At 39.8% G+C, this 24,537-nt stretch overlaps 2 protein-coding genes across 2 annotated transcripts; both read right to left on the bottom strand.

Moving 5' to 3' along the window:
• Window positions 1–1,672: 1,672 nt before the first annotated feature.
• LOC119729846 lies at window positions 1,673–11,471 on the bottom strand. The gene is made up of 10 exons (XM_038202639.1): window positions 11,201–11,471; window positions 10,648–10,718; window positions 8,885–9,280; window positions 8,114–8,518; window positions 6,092–6,260; window positions 5,794–5,858; window positions 4,973–5,459; window positions 4,049–4,095; window positions 3,638–3,759; window positions 1,673–3,189 (listed from the first exon to the last, which is right to left on the bottom strand). The coding sequence occupies exons 1-10, from the start codon at window positions 11,329–11,331 to the stop codon at window positions 1,993–1,995; spliced, it is 3,090 nt and encodes a 1,029-aa protein (XP_038058567.1). The 5' UTR covers window positions 11,332–11,471; the 3' UTR covers window positions 1,673–1,992.
• Window positions 11,472–17,689: 6,218 nt separating this feature from the next.
• On the bottom strand, window positions 17,690–22,377 carry LOC119729845. The gene is made up of 6 exons (XM_038202638.1): window positions 22,339–22,377; window positions 21,101–21,216; window positions 20,286–20,492; window positions 19,553–19,608; window positions 19,162–19,283; window positions 17,690–18,944 (listed from the first exon to the last, which is right to left on the bottom strand). Exons 1-6 carry the CDS (start codon window positions 22,375–22,377, stop codon window positions 17,898–17,900), a joined length of 1,587 nt encoding a protein of 528 aa, XP_038058566.1. The 3' UTR covers window positions 17,690–17,897.
• Window positions 22,378–24,537: the final 2,160 nt, after the last annotated feature.

Raw genomic sequence — 24,537 nt, 5'->3', positions numbered from 1 at the left:
CTTTCGACATTTTAAGTTTCGCATATTTGATGTTTTGTTCGTGTAATAATACAAGCAATGTACATGCATGTAGTACGAAACTGTAATTTTGAAGAAATCATAAAATGATAATCTAAAACGTTATTAACGATAGTAATTTAGTTTCGCCTAAATTTCATCGCCTCTTGTCTTTGGACATTACTTTAAGCTGAGTATTACAACATCATAAATTTAGAGTGGTTCGTGTATATACAACAGTTTCTGTTGACATCAATTTTAAGTTTTGCATTTGTATGGCCGCAATATTGTAGTGTCGTAATAAACAGTACTATTGTAACTAAACTTAACTATACACTAAACGTTCGCCTATTCCTGTAAATGTACCATTAAGGAGGAATTTTTTGTAATAGATTATTCTTTAGGACGAGAAGGTAGATTAAGGAGATATTTCAATGTCTTTCAAATGTCACAACTCCTATTTACAGGCAACACTTTACTGACGCAAGATAGGCTGGATCGATGCTCGTGGTCCAAAAATATGAATGTTCAAAAATTCGTGGGGTAGGATAAGGTAAAATGGAGGTGAGGGGACATTAAAGTTTGAAAATATGTTTCCCTAAGGTACCATTCTCGGTCATTATTTTTTTTACACCGTCTATTAATCTGCGTAAAATCCAAAATCACTCACAAGTGTAAAATACACACATCTACCCTTCACAATTTGACTACTGAACATTCAAATTTGCACATTTTTGCAAACATTTCTGAATCTATAGATTCAGACCAACAACAATATTTTTTGTATCAATATTTTTCAGTGGTGAACTTCTGCGTATATAAATCTACGAAACAACCTCTTCAATACTAAGAATCAAGTGTGTAAAAACAGCCGGTATTTCATCAGCGGTTTAAAACCACCACCCACTCAACCAATCAGAATATATAAGTTGACTAAGGTATTTCAATCAGATATTTCTCATTTTTGTTTCAGTTAAATGAACCGAAAGAACAATTATATCCCTACAATTATTGTGTACAAAATACAGTTTTTCTATATTTTTTTTAAGTTCTTTATAAAGGCCATTATTGTACATATCTCGGTTTTCAAATAAAACTTCCAACACTAAATAAAACTAAAGCTTAAACCGCCTTCAAAATGTTATTCGAGTCTCATTTTGTTCACTTCCAAGCTTCGCTATGTTTCAGTGGTGAACTTGAAAATATGTTTCCCTATTTATGTTTCCCAGCTTATTCGCTAGAATAACTCGTGTATAAGATTCTGAGAGCGAGAAGAACACATTTTTGAGAAACCAAACTATGAAACTTGTACCCTTTTGTTGATGAGAGTCCAGAAAAGGATTCCACCCATAATGAACACTAAATTCAGCCCCCTGTGCTACGGCGTCCCAGACTGGATACGGTGTTGGCCTCAGTGTTAAAATCAATATGCATGCAAAATGGAACAACACTTGGGACTTTGTACCAATCTTAACTTGACTGTATAAGTGAAATTTTTGTCAAGTTTCTCCAGGTCTCTTCTTTAGGAGAATAAAATTTCAGGTAAATGCAGTGGCGTAACAACGTGAGGTGGGGGGGGGGGGGGGGGGGGGGGGGTTACGGTGGCACTCCCCCCGAACATATGTTGGTGATCAACCAACATCCCCCGGTTCTCTCCCCCCCCCCCTCCCACCATTTAAAATCAGGAACTGAACAAAAATATGTATCATTTGTCTTCCAGAGTTGTATAGTCGAGTCTATCGCAAGTCCTTCAGTCTCAAGTCAAGTTACTAGCTATTCTGTTACAACATCATTTCTTTGTCATTGTTCATCCCGTTATACTTCTGACTGGATGCATGAAAAGATTTGTGACTGGAGTTGTGACTGGACTTGGGAGAGACTTGTGCTGGACTGGACTACAACAATTGCTTCAGTGGCCCCTTGAAAAATTGTGCACCCCAGGTGATCCCACGTTTGACCCTAGTTACGCCATTGGGAAATGCCTGGTTTATAGTCTCAGTCCAACGTAGAGTACTCACTCTCGTTATTTATGGCTGGTGCCCCTGGCGTTCGTTTCTTGCCGACACGGTTGGCAGTGGAATACACATCGCCTTCTGGCGGGCCTGTGAGGCTGTAGACGCCTTCATCGGTAGGGGCATTCGCACTTGGGCCTCGATTACCAAGCCGATCAAAGGTGCTGTATTCGTCATCGCCTGGCGGGTTTGTGAGGCTGTAGAGGCCATCATCAGTAGGAGCATTATTACTTGGACGCCGAACACCTGGACGATTGAAGGTGTTATATTCGTTACCTTCTGGAACACTTGTGAGACTGTAGAGGCCATCATCAGTAGGAGCATTATTACTTGGACGCCGTTTACCTGGACGATGGAAGGTGTTATATTCGTTGTCTTCTGGAACACTTGTGAGGTTGTAGACGCCGTCATCGGTTGGGGAATTTGCACTAGAGCGTTTACCTCCAGCTCGATTGAAGGTGTCGTAGTCGTTTACTCTAGGCGCACTTGCCAGACTGTAGTCATCTTCATCATCTGCAGGGGGCTTCTCTAGTTTGAAGTAGTAGGCGTTTTCAGGGTCATCATCTTGGTTGCTAGCGAAGGTCGCCGATGGGCTATCCACGCTGACGTACCCACTACCAGGTTTCTTGCTGCGTGCCGATGGCTTACTTCCATCAGAGAACTCTACCGATGGAGCATCAACATCCACATAACCAGCACGCCCCTTTGAAGCAGAATCTCCGATTGGAGCATCGACGGACACGTACCCACTGTCCTTCGTCAGGTTCTTGGGCTTGGGTAAAGGAACTGGTGCCTTGACTCCCCCAGCACCATTCCGCTGAACAGATGGTGCTACCATCACGTACTCTGGATCCACGTACTCGTTCTCAGGGTCATCTTTGTCTTGTTTGGGACCATTGTTTGGGATCGGGGTATACACTGCTGGATCATCATCATCATCATTGTTCCCAGTTTTCTTGAGGTCTGTGTACACGTCATTGCCACGCTTTGGCTTGTACGCTGTGTACCCATTAGACGGGATGGGAGCATTTCTGTCTTCGTTGTTGTTCCTGGTACCCTGCAGGGCAGTGTAGACATCCTTCTGTCCGTCGGGTGTGTATGGAGTGTAGCCAGCAGATTGGATGGTGGCGTAACTCTCTGCTTCGCTGGTTCCCGCTGCACTGGTTGACTGATCGTTTGGCTGGTGAAACGATAGGGAAAAAGGTACATAAATAACCAATAGAACTATGCAGAAATGGACATACATTGGTAACTCTCAACGTGTGAATTTGCCAAACGATGACAATGGTGCAATTCGGTTCGTTTTGGTTCATGAGATCAGCAAACTAATAAGTGTCTAAAATTAAATACATTGTACAACATCACGTCCATAGAGCAATGCACCACTCGCACACACTTTTTAAGTTTCATTAATGCAAGCTATATTCACTAATTCTGAAAATATGTGCATTGAATAATATTTTATTCGGAAATAGTTACTGAGAATAAACCATCATTTCAATGATCGAATGGAGCTATAAATCATTTAACACACACGATGATGGTTACAGGGTAACAAGAGAAAGAAATGGAAGAGAAAGAAATCGATGAAATTCAGGGCATGAATAATCTTTGAAAGTATAATTTACCTTCACGTCGGCATACACGTTGTTCGGTTTCGACTTCGGGACTCTCGGTCGAACAGCTGCCACGGGTTTCAAGATGTCATCGGTCACGTGATCGTCTTCATCCAATCCGTATGTTGGATTGACTGCAAACAAAACAATATTAAACAACTAAGAGAAAGCATTTGAACGAAATTACACCCCCTTACCCAGGGCTACTTCTATATTTTATTTGTTTCAACTGGGAAAATCAGAACCGTCGATGAAATTATGACATTATACTTCACCTTTTACATAATTATTTCATTTAAATATGTAATTCGTCATTGTGGTTGCGCTTCATACTATATCTTGAAAACATCCCATTTAATGTGCAGCTCAAAACTTTTCATTGCATTTTTAATCTTGATGTTATACTTATTGAACGTTTCTTACCATTTGAGCCAGCCACGAGTGTGTTTGTTGTGAGTGGCTTGTCAATCCTGTTTCATAATAAAAGAAATGATATAAAAAAAAATACCAAATTCTGATGGAGAACCTACACATTTCTGTCATTAGTTAATTTTGCCTTGGAATATGATTTACATTTAACATTAATTGGTATAGAAAACAACATCCATTCAGAGAGATCTAAAATCAAACCATATAAGTGTACAGGGGCAGTAATAACTCATTGTCTGCTATCACCTATCTATATCTATAAGACAATTTATCCAGAGTTGACACTTCCAAACAAAACTTTCAATTTGATCGTTACAGGATAATCTACCAGTTTCTGTTAGCATGGGGTTATAGTTTCTCATTTCGTTTCCCGAAACGGTTGCTGTATCTTCAACCAATCTACCCAGTTGACATTACTCCTTCCCACATTTCAAACCCCAACACAAATTCGTCCTATAGCCGATCAGGATACATCAGATTGTGGTTAATATACCAAGTTTGATTGAGGAATAACATAAGGAGCTGCGTGTAAATTACAATGATTGATTCATTTTCGATGATTTTTATAAGATGGATTTTTTTTGCGTCGGGGTGATAAATCAAATTATAGGTTTTGCCCTTTACCGACGTTTTAACACTGTATACTCAGTGTGCCACCTCCAACACTGAGTACACACTGAGTATGCAGTGTTTGGCACACTGAGTATACACTGAGTTTGGCACACTAACTATACAGTGGCACTGAGTGGCACACTGAGTACACAGTGTTTAAACGTCGGTGAAGGGCAAAACCTATAATTTGATTCAATAATTTTGCTTGTGAAATTTACTGAAATGATTTTAATTTAGTTTGTTTGAAACGTTTTCGAGTAGTGCAATGCAAAGAAATCAAAACGAAACAAAAAGCAGATTACTCACCCCTTATTGTTTTTCTTCTCCCTTCTTCTCCACAAGATGAACCCAACAACGAGCACCACCAAGAGGAATAGTAAGGCCAGGGTCACTCCAACAGGGACACCGATTGGTACGCCTGTCTGGCCGGCTAGGCCTCCTCCCCCTCCTGATCCCACTGTTCCTCCCCCTCCTGATACTACAGTTGTCATTGGCTTGTCAGCAGTCACTGGTCTCCCTATGGCTCCGTCCTCAGTTGAACTTTGACCGACTGTTATGCCAGTTGTCGCTGGTCTCTCTGTGGCCCTTTCTTCTGTAGATCCTTGGCCGGCTGTTGTTGGTGTTGAGGACGTCACTGATGTTGTGTGTTGATCATTCCTGTTGTCACCTAGTGTTGTCATAGACTCCGAGTCATCTGGCACACAGGCGAATTCGCCATTGACGACGGTCACATTGGATGAAGTTCCGTTTACAGAGCAGGTACAGCTAAAATTGGATGGCCATACACCTACACCTTTGTGTAGGGAAGTCGCATGGAAAGATAATGTCACATCAATCACTATTATTTTTCCCCGACATGTGATCTCATGCCCTCCGGCTATAACTTGAACGAAATCTCGTCATTTGGTGAAAGATACCATTGTTTATTGCCCATCATATTTTTCAAAAGTTGTAGAATGATCAAACCGATTCACACTATTCACTTGCTAGGGCATAAAATACTGGAGGATATCCCAAACCTTTACATTTTGACCGGCATATAGGCTGTACCAAATATTATCATCAATCAAAACATGTCAAGATGACGTCCTCCCGGCAAACATGTCCACGAAAGGAAAGTTACTTACGGTCATCTCCAGACTCGTCAAAGGTGAAACTACAGAAGCCACAGTTGCATCGTATTGTCTCAAATCTAAGTGAAACAAAAATGAATACATACGATTAAAAGGCTGAGATACTGTCAAGTAGAAATAGGTAGAGATAATTATATGATCCCCTTATATAATAGCTGAGTTCCCTTTCTTCTTTAGAAGACCGAATATCTGAAACGACTTTTCAGTTAATTTAAATGTCCAACGTTTACACAATGGATTTTTTATTGCAGACGAATTCGAACTATGATTCCATGTCTTTTCTGGTTCTTACCTGGCTACAGTGTTGTCACGTGCACAGCCACAGCCACTGATGCAAGTTTCGTCGTTATTACATTGACACAGAACGTAATTGTTGAAGTAGTGGCTGTCACTACGGACGCACAGAGGTATGGAGTCAAGAAGACGATCGAGATCGGCGACGGGTGGTCTGCATGAAATACCTGATGAGTGCATGTCAAGAAACAGAACTGTGTTATGACCTATGGCTTAATATCAAGACTTGTGGATCCCGTACGGGAGATAAATGAAGCCTTGAACCATAACGCCCCTCGTGTCTTTGTCAACTCGAGCACATAATAAAAGAGATCAAACATGGTAGCAAAACAAACGTAAATTGCAATTTTCATTTTAAATGAGACAAAACAAAACAAATGAAAACGAAAATAACGCTGTACAAATGACTTTCACATTGGAGTCCTTATAATGAAAAACCGGACGGAGCAAATAAACTGTTTGAAGGGCTTAACCTGTGATCATCTTATTATCCAAGGGCATATAATTATATATCCCCCTACTTTTCGACAAGGGAGAGATGAGCCATCGGTCACCCCCCCCCAGATTTGTCAGAGTTGTAACGAGTCACTGATTTTTGTGACTCGAGTCGAGTCGAGTCATTTTAAAGAAGTGACTCGAGTCGAGTCGAGTCATTAGGTCAACAAGGTCGAGTCGAGTCGAGTCGAGTCACAGAGTGTGGTCGAGTCGAGTCGAGTCGAGTCAAGTATTTAGATCGAGTTAATTCGAGTCACAAATATTTGAACACTAAATTACAATAAAAAGCAACAAACACAAGAGAGAAAGAATACAAGGCACCAGTCTATTACGGAAATCCAAAGACATAAAGTATGCTGTATGGTACCCAACCAACAGTTTCCATTGCTAGCTCACGTCGCAGAAAAGAAGATGTGAAACTTCGGTCTTATAACTGGTTTGGCTTCGGGTCTAGATTTTGTTGTTCGCTGATCGCTGACAATGTTAAAACCTAATTGCATTATACAAAACTGTTTCTGATTATTTAAAGGTGGGCCCGTCCGTTTCCATTTTTTTGTGTGAAATCGGGACATGAATTTAGCCAGCGTTCCACCAAGAACTTCAAAATCGCCCGAAACCAATGATGAAACCACGGATTGAGAAATGCGTTTTAAGTCTGGTTCCGGGTTTAGCATTACTATAGAACCACAAGGTGGGAGTCCGCGACACGGTGTATGTTTGTTGTTTCATTATGGAGGAAGGAAACAGACTGCCGCTGTATAAACGTACATTATTCGCGAACATTAACGTGACGTGAACAAAAACTGGCAACGCGAACGGCGCAGCGTAAGTCATTGCAAATATTTTTCGCAAGTAAGTTTTGCTTTTATTTTGGGACTCGAGTCTTATTAGCCTTCCTCGAGTCGAGTCGAGTCATTCTGATGAGGGACTCGAGTCGAGTCGAGTCATTTGCTCGCAGTGACTCGAGTCGAGTCGAGTCATTTACCCGTCGGGACTCGAGTCGAGTCGAGTCGCCAAAAAATGTGACTCGAGTCGGACTCGAGTCGAGTCATTGACTCGAGTCATTACAACTCTGAGATTTGTATGGTGAGAACCCAAAACAATATCGATTTTGAGGTTATTTACAAAGTAGTTTGAACATCGGAGTACAAAATGTACAAAGAGTTGTCAATGCACTGTTCTTGCAAGTAAGCGCACAAGTTTTTATTACACATACATTTGTGTCATGACACCGTCCTATTATCAAGTACCCCCCCCCCCCCAGTTTTAGGATTTGGTCATCCACAGTTAGTGTCGAAACCTCCTTTAGCGACAATTTGTGTTTTCTTATCATCACCAGGCTAGTTGATGACATTCTTCTACCAAAGTCAGGGTACCAGGTTCAAGTCCCGCTTCACTCAATTTCTTGATTCCATATTGTCATTAAAGTTTTAAGTGAACATTGTCGTTTTTATACGTTGTGGTTCATTTAATAACAGTTATATTGTATCGGCAAACCAGGCAACGTTGAATAATTACTACTCACCTGGGTTTTGTCTTTCCTGAGAAGAAAGGACGGGTATTTCTCGCTCACATATGTAGGCGTAGTTTTGACTGCATACTCGGTCATACCACAAAAAAGCATCGGCGGGATGTAACCTGAAGCAAAGGCTTCCCTTATTATTGCTATACTGGCTCTGTGCGAATCCTTGATAGATGGCGCGGCTACCGTCCATCCAAGCGTACTGAGTAGTCAGACCTATCCAGTATCTTACACCGTCTACAATGGGAAGATTGCTGTTAATGAATTGCAATTCGTCTTGTGATTCGATGTACAGCAGGTGACCACCGTTGTTAGTGCAAAATCCTTTGGCCGAGAGTTGTAACCACCAAGATTCACTTATCCAATAACAGGTACTGTTGTGATTGACGTGTACTCCCAAAGAACATTCTGTTAAAACAACAATCAAAACTCGATGTAAATAAAAAGTACTGCACCACCAACTAGACTATGATATTATGATATTTTAACACCTCAACCTAGGATACTTGTCTCTTGATTGGCCAAAAGCACATCAACGTGCATTTCCAATAACTCTTTGTAAATGTTTTCTTTCAAAACAAGGATGCCCTCAATAAGAAGGTGCGGCTTTAACAGATTTTGTCGACTGTACGTTGAAAAAAGTCTTTATCCAAATTGTCATTTTGAACCAGAAAATAATTTAGCAAAGTTATATTCAGATACCGGGTCAATCTGACACAGGAGGTTTTTTTTTAAGAGTACATGCTCTGAAACGTTGGCATCTCTATCACTTACCGCGAGGGCGTTCACAGATGAAGTAGTGATTCTGATCACAGTTCTCACCATGTAAAAGTAATTTGCCGCTGGATTTATAGACAGAGAAACATCCAGCTGCACTGTCTTGAGAGATTTCAAACATATCATTGTTTGCCTGGTTACCATCCAGCCACACGTTGCTGCTTGTTGGAATCAGTCCGATCCAGTAATGATTCCTGACATTATTTCTGTTATCACTTCCGATGAGCGATTCTGAGTGATTCGCCAGGAATGTTTGTTCCTCCTCTGTCTCGATGTAGACTAGGTGGCTATTACGCGCAATGCAATCCCTATGGGCATCATCACGTGACATGCGGTCATCGCGGATGAATCTGTAGCAGGAACCTCTGTGTGACACCTCATCATCATCACAATCTGAAAAGCAATCATCCAAAATATACAGATATATGTACATTATGTCAACCATACTTTGAAAATCGGGGGCGACGACGGAATCTGCCAAAAAATGTACATTTGAGGACTATTGACAATGAATTTGTTACCTTATACTAACCGTTACATTACGTTGCGCTCTGCTTTTTTTGGCCTTGAAGTCGGGATTTCACGATAAAACAAATGTTTTAGAACAAAACTTAAAACCTCAAGTTGTTCTTCATTATCGTTGATTAGATGCAGGGGCGGCGGAACGCTTTTCAAACTAGGGGGGGGGGGCAACACCAAAAAGTGGGGGTTGCTCAGAAAAAGGGGCACCTTCCGTCGGTGTAAAAAGTGTAGGAAAAGAATCATGGCCCTGTTCATTTCACTCTAGGCCTAAACCTATATGACGAGGAACAAATTATGAATACGGTGTCCATCTTGCTCTTTGTGTTTCTTTTTCCTAGTTATGTGGAGAGACCATTTTGATCGCGAAAGTGTCACTGTTGCTTTTGATGCCCAGTTCAGTGACCATATCATTCGCGTGAAGAGCACCCAAGGAGCCAGGTTTCCATCTTTAGAGGGGCGCAATTTTAATGTTGCGAACGGGGCACTAACTGTGCTTTCGAGGGGCTGTTTTCCATCTCGAAAAATTATCGCGACAGGAGCACTATTGTTTTTGATGGCAAATATTCCATCTCGAGAGGGGCACTATTTTATTATTGCGAGAGGGATGTTTGTGCTTTAGAGGGATGGTTTTCCCATCTCGAAAAGGTGCTCAATTATATTATTACGAGAGGGTTATTTGTGCTTTCGAGGGGTAGTTTTCTATCTCAAAAAGGTACACAATCTAGTTAATGCGAGAGGGGTACTTGTGTTTTTTAGGGGCAGTTTTGCAATACAAAAGAGGATACAATTTTATTTGTAGCGCGATCATAATGCTTTCATATGCGTACGTTTAAGGGGCAGTTTTGTTTTCATGTCGAGGGGGCACATTTTATAACTGCGAGAGGGGCACTTTTGTTGGCCTGGGAAAATCTAGGTGGTGTCCCCCCCCCCCCTCCCCGCCCCGGTTCCGCCGGCCCTGATTGGATGATAGCGGACAGTTTACAGCTAATGGCCTAATTAATGAAAACAAAAAGGTCAGTGAGCACGTCATTTGATGTTGTAAAATTAAGGTGTTTGTTTAATTACAGAAAAATACAGTTGGTCTTACGGCCATTGCCATTATTTATGCACTCCAACATTCAACATGCAGTCAATTTTCAATAAGTACCTAACAAAATACGACATGTGTATACATGTAAACCATGGGGTAAATTACAAAAAAAAAAATAATAAAGACAATTAAACTAATCATATTTTACCTGTTGGTTCCTCAGAGCACGTCAGTGTTGCAGACTCAGTTCTACATTCACAAGTTGCAGCACCTCCTGACCTTTAAAACACATGTTTACAAAACTTCACTTGTTTTCATAATAACTCATTATTATGCTGATTTGAGACCATCTTTACCTTTATTTCAACTAATATTTGGTCTGGACATATCATTATTCTTGAAAGACCGGGAGCGATATCCGTCCCTGTTATTACTGGTGCTAAAAGGTGTGATTAAAATTGTATTGTCATTGACAGTTAAATGCTTATTCAAATATACTTCGAGTTATTCAATGATATTTCTTAGAAAAATATGCTTTACATGACGTAACGAAACATTTGCAGACGTACCGATACTCAACCTGTACGTAAATTAGTTTTATTCTAGTCTTATCAGAGTTTTTTGATTATGAGAATGTAAACTTCTCCTTCTTTTATTGGTTGGAGTGAGAAGTTGTGATTCAAGCTGGTCATCTCAAAAATACTTATAATGAACAACACTAAATCATGACGCGTGTATTAGATCTTGAACATCCAACCTACCCTTGCGCAGTTCGTCGTTGTCTGACTCCACCGTAGCTTTCCTGGCACATGACCGGTAACGAGTTCAGATGGACGCATATCATAACCAACTGTACGCATACGGCAAACTCAAGCTGGTTCATAGAAGGCATCTTCAAATTGTGAATGACATTAAGTGACCAGGATTTTACACATTTGTAAGTATAATGGTGCAAAATATCACATTTCTATCAGACAGAGCGAGTGTTCATGTACAGTTGGGAGCAGGAAATAAACTTGAACGTACACGAGATCCAAACCAACCCAGCTGCACTGTAGTGCTCCGTTGTGCCAAACACACAACACGTTCGTCATAATTATGACCTATTCAAAACCACTGTTGCGTACCTAGCTTTGTGCACCTGACAATAAAATAACAAAACTCACTATCGTCCAGTTTTCACAAGTTTTTCTTCCGCGAGTTGTACGTGTCCACATATGACACTCACTACACGCTATGAGCATGCGTTGTGTGGAAAACATGATGCCAACTCATCATGAAAATATTTTTTTTAGATGTAATAAGACAGTTTGTTAAAACATCTTCTCCTCGATCAAGACTGTTCTCCATATTCAGAGGTCTGATCTATTGCGATTGACTTTTGTTGTTATTAAACTTTAAAGTGTATTTTAAATTGTTTCATAAATAGTTCGTTCACCTTGGCTTTAACATTGTTGAACCGCATTCATTCGAGAACGAATACTTGGTCTCGTCCAGGCCTGTGTAAAAACGCTCACATTTTATACGTTTTAACATGTTTATTTTCGGATTTCGGAAACTGTTTAAGTGGCCGCTCTCTTCAATCTCACATTAATTTGTTTGTTTTTCTGTATTTCTTAATCATGTTTATGTGGGGAGGGGGGGGCTCCTTTGAGAAAAATGAAGGGTAAACTTATAAGTTTATATTTTCTCAATATAGACCTTTAATATAAGCCTAACTTCTCCTAAAATGTAAAGATCAACCACAGAGAGAACCTGATACCCACTGTCTGCGATGTTTGCGTATTCTTATAGGCCTACATACTATTCTGTGCATGTCATATAATGAATTGATACAACATTAATTTGAAATTCCGTTCCATGTTTAGCCTTCAGCACAAACGTCACCCATTCACTCCAAAACAATCCGTACGAGAAACCTCAAAGATATAGGAAAAAAACCAACAGGCGCCTGCCAGTTATAGAAACAAAGCAAACACAAACTAATGCATTTACACGATAACGCTATAATGAAAACACTTCCTTTTTTCGGGTTGTGTAAACTTACCTGCTTAGCTCTTTTATAAAGACAAATATTTGTTAGCTCTGCGTTAAGATAAAAATGGTTAGACCTACACGAGGTTATTTATCAGGCAAAAGGAGGGAGTATATTGTATTGACATGATCTAGAAAGGGTTCTACCTGCTAGAATTGTTCAACAGAAGATATCGTTAGCAAATTAAAGTTATAAGCAAAATTCAATCGAGAACATGTCACAAGGAATATACATGTGTGTCTGATTAATTTTGATCAACTGTTCTACAAAGCAATTTTACTTCGGCTGCGTTGACAATTTGTGAGTTATGTAGCTTCTGAAATCACGCATTGCAAAAAACGGTTCACCACGTAATAGTTCTTGAATCATTCCTCATTTCGAATTACTGGCTGCCCGGCAATAATTTCGTTCTCGTGGGTTAGCTGGTTCTCGCCCCACAATCAATATAAATAATGTGCGACTACGGAAGACTGTCGACGGTTTCCACAAGACATTTATCGGTTCAGTATCAAATCACAAAATGAAAACGGTGAGCTATCTAAATTGTGCTTTACACTCTCAGAATTGTACATTTGTGACTTCAAGCAGCAGTCGCAGTTGAAATGTAATAAGGAAATAAAGTTGCAAATAAATACACACGCACATTTTCCACACGGTATGATATTGGTCCAAGGTTCTCCGCAGGACGTTTCACACGGCACGTCATATGACCTTTTCAAAACCATTGTTGTGTACCAAGCTTTGTGTATTCTACAATACTTGTTGCTGTACTCAATATCGTACAATTTGGACAAGTTTTACTTCCGTCTATTTTACGTGTTATCCTATCAGGCTCTCAACAAATTAATAACTGAATATTAACCTGGAACATGTACACAATTATTTAAAGGAAGCGCTAACATCGCAGAGTATTAATGGTAGCTTACTGCCATGATAACATCTGTATTAAAGCATATTATCTCGTCGTGTCCATGTTTTAAATATGAACATGTGTGGTTTTATCTAGAACTTATTTCTCAGCTTTGAACAATGATTTCTCGTCCATGTATGTTCAAACTCCCGAAATACACGTAATATTTAGGTTGTTGGGGCTGAAGTGTTTTCTTGCTTCATGGACAGTTCGTTCACCTTGGCTTTGTGAAACCTTTGTCACTGTTCCTATATAACCTTGTAAAGGCATTCAGGCGAGGATGGAGGTGCAATTTGGGGAAAATACACAGAGCACAAATTTATAAGGTCGCCATGTTTATTTTATTATTCTCAATAGTCACAGGTTGTCAGCAAAAATCTCTCAAGTCTCAAATAGTTTGGTAGTCAGCTCAAAAAGGACGGGCTACTGTAGGAGCATTAACATTCGCCCGAAGTACCCACTGCCAAAATAGCCGCTGACAACCTCGAATTTGTTCGATGTCTTAATTAGATTTGTTTTATACCAACAACCCAAGGTCAACTCTAAATTGCGCATGCGTATGAAACTTTGGCACTTGTGAGTGCACCCCATTGCCAATGACACTAGTGCTAAATCCCCATACTTCAAAATTCTTTGTAAAATACTCAGAACTCTCACAGGTGTTCAGGCTGCACAGAAAAATTAATATCAACATGTCGTCTGTCATTTTTCTGTCAATTTTTTGAGAAATTCTCACCCCAACGAAGACCACCCGTAAAACGAATATGTTTCCCAAACTGGAAAAGTAGCCATTTTGAGAAAAAAAAGGATCCCTCCACAATATGGCCATATAGCCCCACTTTCGGACCCAATTGCATCCGAAATTCTCAGAATTGGAAGCCCCAAGTTCAGGCCAGAAGTTCAGTGCCGATAATTCCCCATGGCTCTCAGAACTCTCAAATATAGAATAATTTGAATGTACAAGTTTTCATTCATGAGCTCGGCGGACGGCACCCGGCAACCAAATCCACCTCACTAATAGAGATCAGTGAATGACATTGTCAACATGTAATGTTATCATGGCAGTAAGCTACCATTAATACTCTGCGATGTTAGCGCTTCCTTTAAATAATTTTGTACATGTTCCATCCAAGTGATAGTACATTTTTGTAAATTGTGTACCACCGTTGGCTTTAAAAAAAAAATTATCATTCACTTCAAAACAATTCGTTCGAGAAACATCAACGTTAAAAAAAATATATAAAGGAAGCCTACCAGTTCTAGAAACATAACAAACCTAATGGCGATTTACATGACACTGCTATTATAATGAAACACCTCCTTTATTCAGATTATATCAATAATAATTGATAATATCAACTTACTCATCAGCTCTTTTGTAAAGACAAATATTTGTAAGCTCTGCGTAAAGATAAATAAACCTGATTACATGAGGTTATTAATTGGACAAAAGCAAGGAAGTATATATTATATTTACAGAATATTTCAAAAGCGAATTCTGGTCTTACATCAATAATACATTTTTAGGAAGGGCCCTACCCCCTAGAAATGTTCAACGGGAGATATCGTTAGCAAATTTAAGTGATAAGCAAAATTCAACTGATAACAAGTCACAAGCAATACGAATTGACGCAATGTACATGCCAGGCATATCGTGTTACGAATGAAATTGTATACATCTCTGTGCTTTAACAGAAAATTAAAACTTGAAATCACTCATGACACTGTTAATAAAAAAAAACCTCTTGTTAAACTTGACAAGGAAACAGTCAAACAAGTACCAAATTTACTACAGCTATAAGCTGGATTCGATATAGACTGTTTTCAAATTGTTCTTTGTAAAAGAGGGCAATTTTGTTACAAGGCTCTTACATTATCGCCATTTTCAAGTCGCTTTGTCTTCTTACATATATTTTAAACCAAATAGTCCAAAATAAAATTGAACATTTTACGTTAGAATTTAAAAATTTCTCCGATCACATCACCACTTGTCTTTACAAAAGTATTAAGTTAATAAAAACTGAGTAGTACAATTTAATGATATTCAAGTGAAAAGAAGGTATTTTTCTAAGGCATTGCTACAGGAGCATTTGAGAAATTTTTTTTTCATCGTCGTCGATGTTCACATACGCTGACTAGTAAAAATAGAATTTTTTTAAAATGTCTCATGCGTAATAATTCTACATCTTTCGACATGTTAAGTTTCGCATATTTGATTTTTTTTCGTATAATAATACAAGCAATATACTAGATACATGTAGTTCGAAACTGTAATTTACAAGAAATCGTGAAATGATCATCTAAAACATTATTAACTATTGCGATTTACTTTCGCCTAAATGTCATCGCCTCTTGTCTTACTCTTTGGACATTACTTTAACTTAAGCTGAGTATTACAACTTGATGAATTTAAAGTAGTTCGTGTATATACAACTGTTTTTCTTGATAGCAGTTTTAAGTTTTGCAATTTATATGACCGCAATATCGTAGTGTCGTAACAAAAAAAATACTATTGTAACTAAACTAAACTAAACTAAACTAAACTAAACTAAACTAAACTAAACTAAACTAAACGTTTCGCCTATTCCTGTAAATGTGCCATTAAGGATGCATTTTTGTAATAGATTATACTTTCGGAATAGAAGTTAGATTAAGGAGACATTTCAATGTCTTTCAAATGACACAACTCCAATTTACAGGCCACATTTTACCGAAGCAAGTAGGCTAGATCAATTGGTCGTGGTCCCAAAACATAAATGTATAAAAATTCGTGGGGTAGGATAAGGTAAAATGGGGTTAAGCGGTCATACAAATTTGAAAATATTTGTGCACAAGTTTATGGAGATGTCTCCCTAAGGTATAATTCTCGGTAATTATTTTTACACCGCCTATTAATAAATAATCTGAGTCAAATCCAAAATCCCTCACGAGTGTAAAATACACACAGTACGGATTAAGCTAAACATCTGCTCTTCACAATTTAAGGCGCAGTCAAATTTGCACATTTCTGCAAACATTTCTAGATCTATTAATTTAGACCGACAGCAATTTTCAATATGTTTGAGTCGTGTACTCTTGCGTATATGAATCTCCGTAGCAACCCCTTCAATACTAAGAATCAAGTGTGTAAAACCAGCTGGTGTTTTATCGGCGGTTTAAAACAACCCACTCGACCAATCAGAATATATAAACTGTATAAGGTATATCAGTCAGACATTTCTCACTTTTGTTTGATTTAAATGAACCAAAAGAATATGCCTACAATTGTGTACAAAATACAGATTTTCTATTTTTCTAAATTTCTTCACAGGCCATTATTATATCTCGGTTTCCAAATAAAATTTCCACCACTAAATAAAATTTAAGCTTAAACCGCCTTCAAAACGTTATTCGAGTCTAAGTTTGCTCACTTCCAAGCTTCGCTAGAATACCTCCGGTAGGATGCCGAGAATAACAAATTTTGAGGAACCAAACTATGAAACTCATACCCTTTTGTTGGTGACAGTTCAGCAAAAGACTCCACCCATAATGAACACTAAATTCAACCTGCCATGCTACGGTGTCCCAGACAGGATATGGTGCAGACCTCAGTTTTATCATCAATAAGGTATGCATGTCAGATGGAACAATACTTGGTACGTTGTACCAATCTTAACTTAAGTAGAAGTGAAATTTCTGTTAAAATTATTTCTCCATGGAATTTCAGGTAATTGGAGTGGCGTAACTACGGGGGGGGGGGGGTCCACGGGGGCATGTGCCCCCCCCCCCTCCCACACATACACACACACCCACACATGTTTACGTTACATACCAAGTGTGGACATTCCCTTGGTTTCGTGTAGTTAAGAAAAAAACTCTGAAAAAAAAAACATTTTACTCTCACTGTGAAAAACTCTTTAAATCCAATGCTTTTCTATGATTCAATTTAATGTTTCTCTTCATTTTGTCACAGATAAATCTAAACAAAAATGCCTCTAAACCTGTTTTCCAGAAAGGGGGAGACACTGTGTGGACTTCCCCACGTCCACACAACGTCGCCTCTACCTGGTTTATGTGGACCTCTTTTGTTCGGAAGTCCACACTGTGAATGTAATGCCTACCCACCCACACACAACCCACACACACATGTTGGTGATCAACCCCCACCCCCGGCTCTCCCCCTCCCATCGTTGAAAATCTTCAACTGACCAAAAATATGTATCATTTGCCTTCCAGGCCAGCACAAGTCCATCACAAGTCCTTCATTAACCTTCAGTATCAAGTCAAGTCACTAGCTATTCAAATGAGCTGTTACAAAAGCCTTTCTTTGTCATTGTTCATCCCGTTATACTTCTGACTGGATGCATGAACAGATTTGTGACTGGAACTGTGACTGGACTTGGGAAAGGACTTGTGCTGGACTGGACTACAACACTGTTGCCTTGCTTCAGTGCCCCTTGAAAACATTGTGCACCCCAGGTGATCCCAAGTTTAACCCTAGTTACGCCACTGGGGAAATGCCTGATTTATAGTCTCAGTCCAAAGTAGAGTACTCACTCTCGTTATTTATGGCTGGTGCCCCTGGCGTTGGTTTCTTGCCGACACGGTTGGAAGTGGAATACACATCGCCTTCAGGCGGGCCTGTGAGGCTGTAGACGCCTTCATCGGAAGGGGCATTCGCACTTGGGCCTCGATTACCAAGCCGATCGAAGGTGCTGTATTCGTCATCGCCTGGCGGGTTTGTGAGGCTGTAGAGGCCATCATCAGTAGGAGCATTATTACTTGGACGCCGAACACCTGGACGATTGAAGGTGTTATATTCGTTGTCTTCTGGAACACTTGTGAGGTTGTAGACGCCGTCATCGGTTGGGGAATTCGCACTAGGGCGTTTACCTCCAGCTCGATTGAAGGTGTCGTAGTCGTTTACTCCAGGCGCACTTGCCAGACTGTAGTCATCTTCATCATCTGCAGTGGGCTCCTCTAGTTTGAAGTAGTAGTTGTTTTCTGGGTTCTCATCTTGGTTGTTATGGAAGCTTGCCGAGGGGCTATCAACACTGACGTACCCACTACCACCAGAGGGTTTCTTGGTGCGTGCCGATGGCTTACTTCCATCAGTGAAGACAACAGAAGGAGCATCAACATCCACATAGCCGCTGTCCTTCGTCAGGTTATTGGGCTTGGATAAAAGGACTGGTGCCTTGACTCCCTTAGCACCATTCCACTGACCAGATGCTGCTACAGTCACGTTCTCTGGATCCACGTACTCGTTCTCAGGGTCATCTTTGTCTTGTTTAGGGCCGTTGTTTAGGATCGGTGTATACACCGCTGGATCGTCATCATCATCGTTCCCAGTTTTCTTGAGGTCTGTGTACACGTCATTGCCACGCTTTGGCTTGTACGCTGTGTACCCCGTAGACGGGATGGGAGCATTGCCGTCTTCGTTGCTGTTCTTGGTACCCTGCAGGGCAGTGTAGACATCCTTCTGTCCCTTGGGATTGTATGGAGTGTAGCCAGCAGATTGGATGGTGGCGTAGCTCTCACCTTCGCTGGTTCCCGCTGCACTGGCTGACCGATCATTTGGCTGGTGACACAATCAGAAAGAAAGCTAAGGCAAAGTTTGTGAGGTTCATTAATGGAAGCAATAATTACTTCAAATACCATTTTAATAGATTAGACGGTATTCAGAACAAACTTTCATAATTTCAATGATCAGATGACGTACCTTGTGCATACGACTATGCAAAAATATCAGTGTTCCTGAAAGCTTAGGCCCTGTATATTGGCAATCGTTTATATACCTTTATTTCGGCAAGGACATTGTTAGGATCCGACTTCAAGGGTCTCGGGCCAACCACTGCCACGGGTTTCAAGATATCTTCAGTCACGTGATGATCCTCATCCAATCCGAATGTTGGATTGACTGTGGAGAAATAAAAACGAAGTAACCGAAATATATAGCAAATACGGAAAAATCAGATTATCGTACAGAGAGGGGGTATCTGTCGCTCACGACAAGAAAACAGTATTTGTCTACAGAATAATAATATTGATGAATTTTGATGGGAAATCACCAAAACACAAAGTTCGAATTTATTTTCTGTCTTGTATGTTGAAAATTATGATCACATGCAATTCAATACTTGTATTGCTCATTTTGCAAGTTTGGGGTTATTAATGCATAGTTCTCACCATTAAATGTGTCTGACCCAATCACATGTGTGTTTTCTGTCGGCGGCATGTCATTTCTGGGATAATTTTGAAAAATATAAACAAGTTAATGAAAATAACAAATATCTGCTGTTAGGCCCAAAAAAAAGATTAGTCGGTCTCTGGTCAGCGCGCGCGTCGATTTTAATCATGCGCGTCAACCTTTTTTTTTCTTCAAATTGTCCGCGGTAGCTACAGCACCGCCCTCTATTGCCGTACCTCCTCAAATTTGTGTACCAAGGAATGGGGAAATTGCACTAAGGCAAATAATGGAGGGCAACAAGGCAAATTATGAAGGACCCCAATGTATATGAGGACACAACAAAAGCAAAATAGTACCCACCTTGTCTGTACAATCCAAGCTTGGGGGGAAAAAAACGCGTCGCCGCATCAATTCCGGAACTTTGGTCTGACCAGAGACCGAATATTTTTTTTTGGCCTTAGCTAACTTTGCTCTAGAAAATGGTTTCATTTTGATCGAAAAAAACCTTCAATTATTGAATTTAAATCAAACACACGAAAAAGTACCGACAGTACTTATTAGTAGGCCTAACCCTTTAAGTGTAGATAAATGCACCAAAAAGTACATAAACGTTTGGATGAAAGGTCAATGAATTTTCATTGAGATTCCTTCAGACATGCACTGACGTGAATTAAGTCAGCTTCCATCCAATTGAAATCGCCAATTTCTGCTACTAGAAATCAGATCACTTGCCCCTCATTGTTTCTCTTCTCCCTTCTTCTCCACCAAATGAGACCAGCAACCAGCACCACCAACAGAACTATTAAGGTCAGAGTCACTCCAATAGGGATGCCGATTGGTACGCCAGATTTCATAGACTCCGAGTCATCTGGAACACAGGTGAATTGGCCATTGACGACAGTCACATTAGATGAAGCTCCGTTTACAGAGCAGCTGCAGCTAAAATTGGATGGCCACACCATAGCTAAACAAGAAGTAATTGATCGTGATTGGAAGATGGTCGGATTTTGATTTTAATCCTCGAAAACACTGCTTAAAAAAACCTCAGTTAACCTGAAATGTTACAGACAAACTCGCTCACAAACGTTTAAATTAATAAATTGGAAACTGATGAAAAGCTTATTTTTTTGATCGAGTAGGCCAACTTTTACTCAGTCATATTTACCATTGACGGGTAAATTCATTCACTAATATAAAGGCAAATAAAGGCTTACTCGCTTTATCTTCTTGAAAGTCAACGACAACGAGATCACAGAAACCGCAGCTACAGTTAAGCATCGTTGCACTGTGAAACATACCAAAGATATAAACTGATTTAGGCAGGATTGAGCTTCATCACTGCTGTGTACAAGCTAAAAAGTTCGAGTTTCCCGTTAGTTTGGGCATGCGCTAAATGTCCTTAAAATGGAACCGGGGCCAGTATTGTCGAAATCCAAGACCAAACTGATTTTTGAGACAGGGCCTAAAACTACCACACCACCATGCCTTTTACATAATATAACTCTGTGAATTTTACAAGAAAAGTAGAAAGTTGAAAATGAACCTACCCATTGCTGGTCTTTGTAATGCAACCACATTCGTCGATGAAATCCCCCGACTCGCACTCGTACAGGATAGGTGGAGAATACCCATCACGGAGTCTGTACACACATAGGGCACCAGACTGAGCAATCCGAGTCAAATCAGAAGGAATCGTCGGCAGACACAAGCTAGATCCTGTAAAATGTGTCACAATACGCAGTAAGGGTCGGTTCGTATGAAACGACATTTTTCGCTACGTTGGCCTACGAAAGTCTGGAAGCTAAAACAATAGACTTAAAATGTGTTCACCTTTCGCGTGGTTCGGCAGCTCAATGGCCAACGAAATCGCGTTCGTTTTTGCATCGAGTATGAACCGGCCATAAAGTTTGAGATCCCGTTCTCTTCAGGTGTGGCACCCTAAAGCATGCATTTAATAATTGAATTACTCATTTAATGCCAAAAAATTATGAACCTTGCAATCAGACATAAGTTATCATTTATTTTGCAATTCAGTTTGTGGGACGCCTATATGTCCTTTCTTGCACCAGTCTGCTTGCCCTGACTTTTTTCTTAAATTTTTATCTTTTTATGTTTTCAGCTTTTGATATGTTCATTGATGTTTTAAGTGTTGACTGAATAAACAATACTACTAGTTTGATCTAAGGTAGTCCCGTTTGTTATTTTGTTTTCTGGCCAAGGTGAGGCTTGTGCAAGTCTAATTCACAAGTGACATCACAATCGGTCAGTGAGGTAGTCAGTCATTTGAGCGGAGTCGGCGAGACAGAGACTTAAAAATGAAAACCTTATTACAAAACTGGAACCCAATCATTCATGCATGATTATATGGGCATATATGTATCGTTATTAAAGATAGACTCTTCACTCCCTTCAAATTGTACATTCCCTAATTATTTTTTGGTATATTTTGGGTGTCTGCAAAATGAAAACAAAAAAATGTTTGCTGCTTCTGAGTATAGATTATTGTCCTGGCGCAATGTTTGCAACATTTTTAAAGTTATCCCATAAATAAAAGTGGGCAGATTTTACCTTTAATGTTATATTCAAAAGTAAATGGCTTTTGAATTGAAGGACAAATATCTATTAAAAAAAAAAATCATCTATGTTTTCGGGGTGAATCTCAAAAACAGATGGAACAGTACGTCTTTGTACAGGATACTGGTTATTGGCATCTGTGTTAATATTCCCCCCTCCGCCGGCCGCCAATAAAGGTAAACAAATATCAAAATGCTTCAAATCATCTCACCTTGCCATTGCTCTGCAACACGCAGTCCAATCGTCTCATTTCGCTCACAGACATAACCAAATGCACTACTGCACAAATGATCACCCACAATGAATTGCGAGGCACTGCTCAATCGAAAGCAAACATTCCCTTCCCATCCATTCGATGTGTCTGTTAATCCTGGTAATGCCGGAGAACCATCCATCCAGCCATACTCTACAGGGTGATTCAAAGAGAAATTGCATGGATTAATTATTTTCCCTCTAAAAAAAAATTAATTAATTTGATACACCAATGAAGCATGTATTGAAGAGCACGTTCTTTTACTCGTAAAAAAATAAGAATAACTGAAATCGACCGATGCTATCAGAAGTTATGCATGTTTAATAAAAGAACCAATTTGTACTGTCGTCCATAGAATGATACATGTTAGCTATTCAGCTGAGAACTAGAGATTAATACTTACAGGCATTCACATACAAATTGGATTTTAATAATTTGAATCAAGTCTAAAACATTTTCTGTAAGTTTTAAATTTGTGTTTTGTATATGGGGAACAAGTATAGTTTTTTTCTCAAATTGTGATGGTGATTTTCATCCGTTTTCCTATCGTTCATTCATGGAGGTAGGAAAACTCTGTTTCACTGTATTTAAAAGGTATGCATCAAAATGTATGGGTAAATGGTGAACAGCTATATTCTGTGGTATTCAGTGTATGCAAATTACCAGAAACGTTCAAACTTACTAGTCAATAAGATGTACTTTATTACATTGTGTTACTTTTTATTGAATGGAGCGAGCCACATATTAAAACAAATCTAACTCGGTCACTTTCACTTTGACTTACCCCGTGAAATGCTATCGATCCAGAAATTCCTACGCGAGCCACGTTGAGATATGATGTAATCTAGCTCGGCTCTCGTCTGGATACGAAGAAGGTGACTTCCGTCTCGTTCACACCGACTGTATGCCCCTCCCCATGAACTCCATGATGACCAAGTATAAGGGTACACACCGGTAAATCGATCCGCCAAGCTCATGAATAAAAGTTATACCCTCAAAATATTCTATATTAGAGAGTTCTGAGCGCCGTAAAATTGGGGAATTGAAGAGATATGGTAGTGAACCTCTGGCCCGGACTTGGGGCTTCCAATTCTGAGCATTTTGGATGCTATTGGGCTCGAAAGTGGCGCTATTTTGCCATGTTGTGGAGGGATCGTTTTTCAAGATGGCTACTTTTCCGCTTTGGGGAAAATAGGGGTCGTCTTCTTTGCGTGAAAATATCTCGAAAAGTCAATGGTCAACCCACCATAAATTGAAAAGAAATTGAAAGATGACACATTGATCATCATTTTTCTGTGCAGCTTGAATACCTGTGAGAGTTTTGAGTATTTTTAAAAGAATTTTGAAGTACGGGCATTTAGCACTAGTGTCTATGGGAGTTTATTTGCAGGTATGCACCCTATAAAGAATCACAAAGATGGCCGTTTCGCGCATGCGCTGTGCCGCGGCAGTGGTCTTTTCAGTGGGCGGAACCTACGGGGAGGGGGAAAAAGTGTTTTAAAGGTATCAACAAGGGTTTTTTCCGTAACGGATGCTTCCAAATCATAAGGGAGCAGTAGGCTATCACCCGATTACAACAATTGATAGTTGAAAAGGGGGGGGGGGGGCATTTTGAGCTTTAAAGTAGCTGGAACTCAATTTATTGTCGCTGGGGGCGCTCTACAGCTTAGCAGGGGCAAAACAATCACTATTTTCGGGCTTAATATCGACCTCGGATAATATTTTTCTTTCATTTTTTTTTTCAAAATATTGACTTTGGAGATATTCTGCTTGTCCTGAATGTGATTTTGTGTTAAAATTTAAAAGTTGCCTGCTATTATAGGGTACACACCGGTAAATCGATCCGCCAAGCTCATGAATAAAAGTTATACCCTCAAAATATTCTATATTAGAGAGTTCTGAGCGCCGTAAAATTGGGGAATTGAAGAGATATGGTAGTGAACCTCTGGCCCGGACTTGGGGCTTCCAATTCTGAGCATTTTGGATGCTATTGGGCTCGAAAGTGGCGCTATTTTGCCATGTTGTGGAGGGATCGTTTTTCAAGATGGCTACTTTTCCGCTTTGGGGAAAATAGGGGTCGTCTTCTTTGCGTGAAAATATCTCGAAAAGTCAATGGTCAACCCACCATAAATTGAAAAGAAATTGAAAGATGACACA

The sequence above is a fragment of the Patiria miniata genome, unplaced genomic scaffold (assembly GCF_015706575.1).
Source record: "Patiria miniata isolate m_02_andy unplaced genomic scaffold, ASM1570657v1 HiC_scaffold_21, whole genome shotgun sequence".
NCBI lineage: Eukaryota > Metazoa > Echinodermata > Asteroidea > Valvatida > Asterinidae > Patiria > Patiria miniata.
The sequence above is the reverse complement of the archived record's forward strand: the minus strand, read 5'-3'. Positions and strand labels throughout refer to the sequence as shown.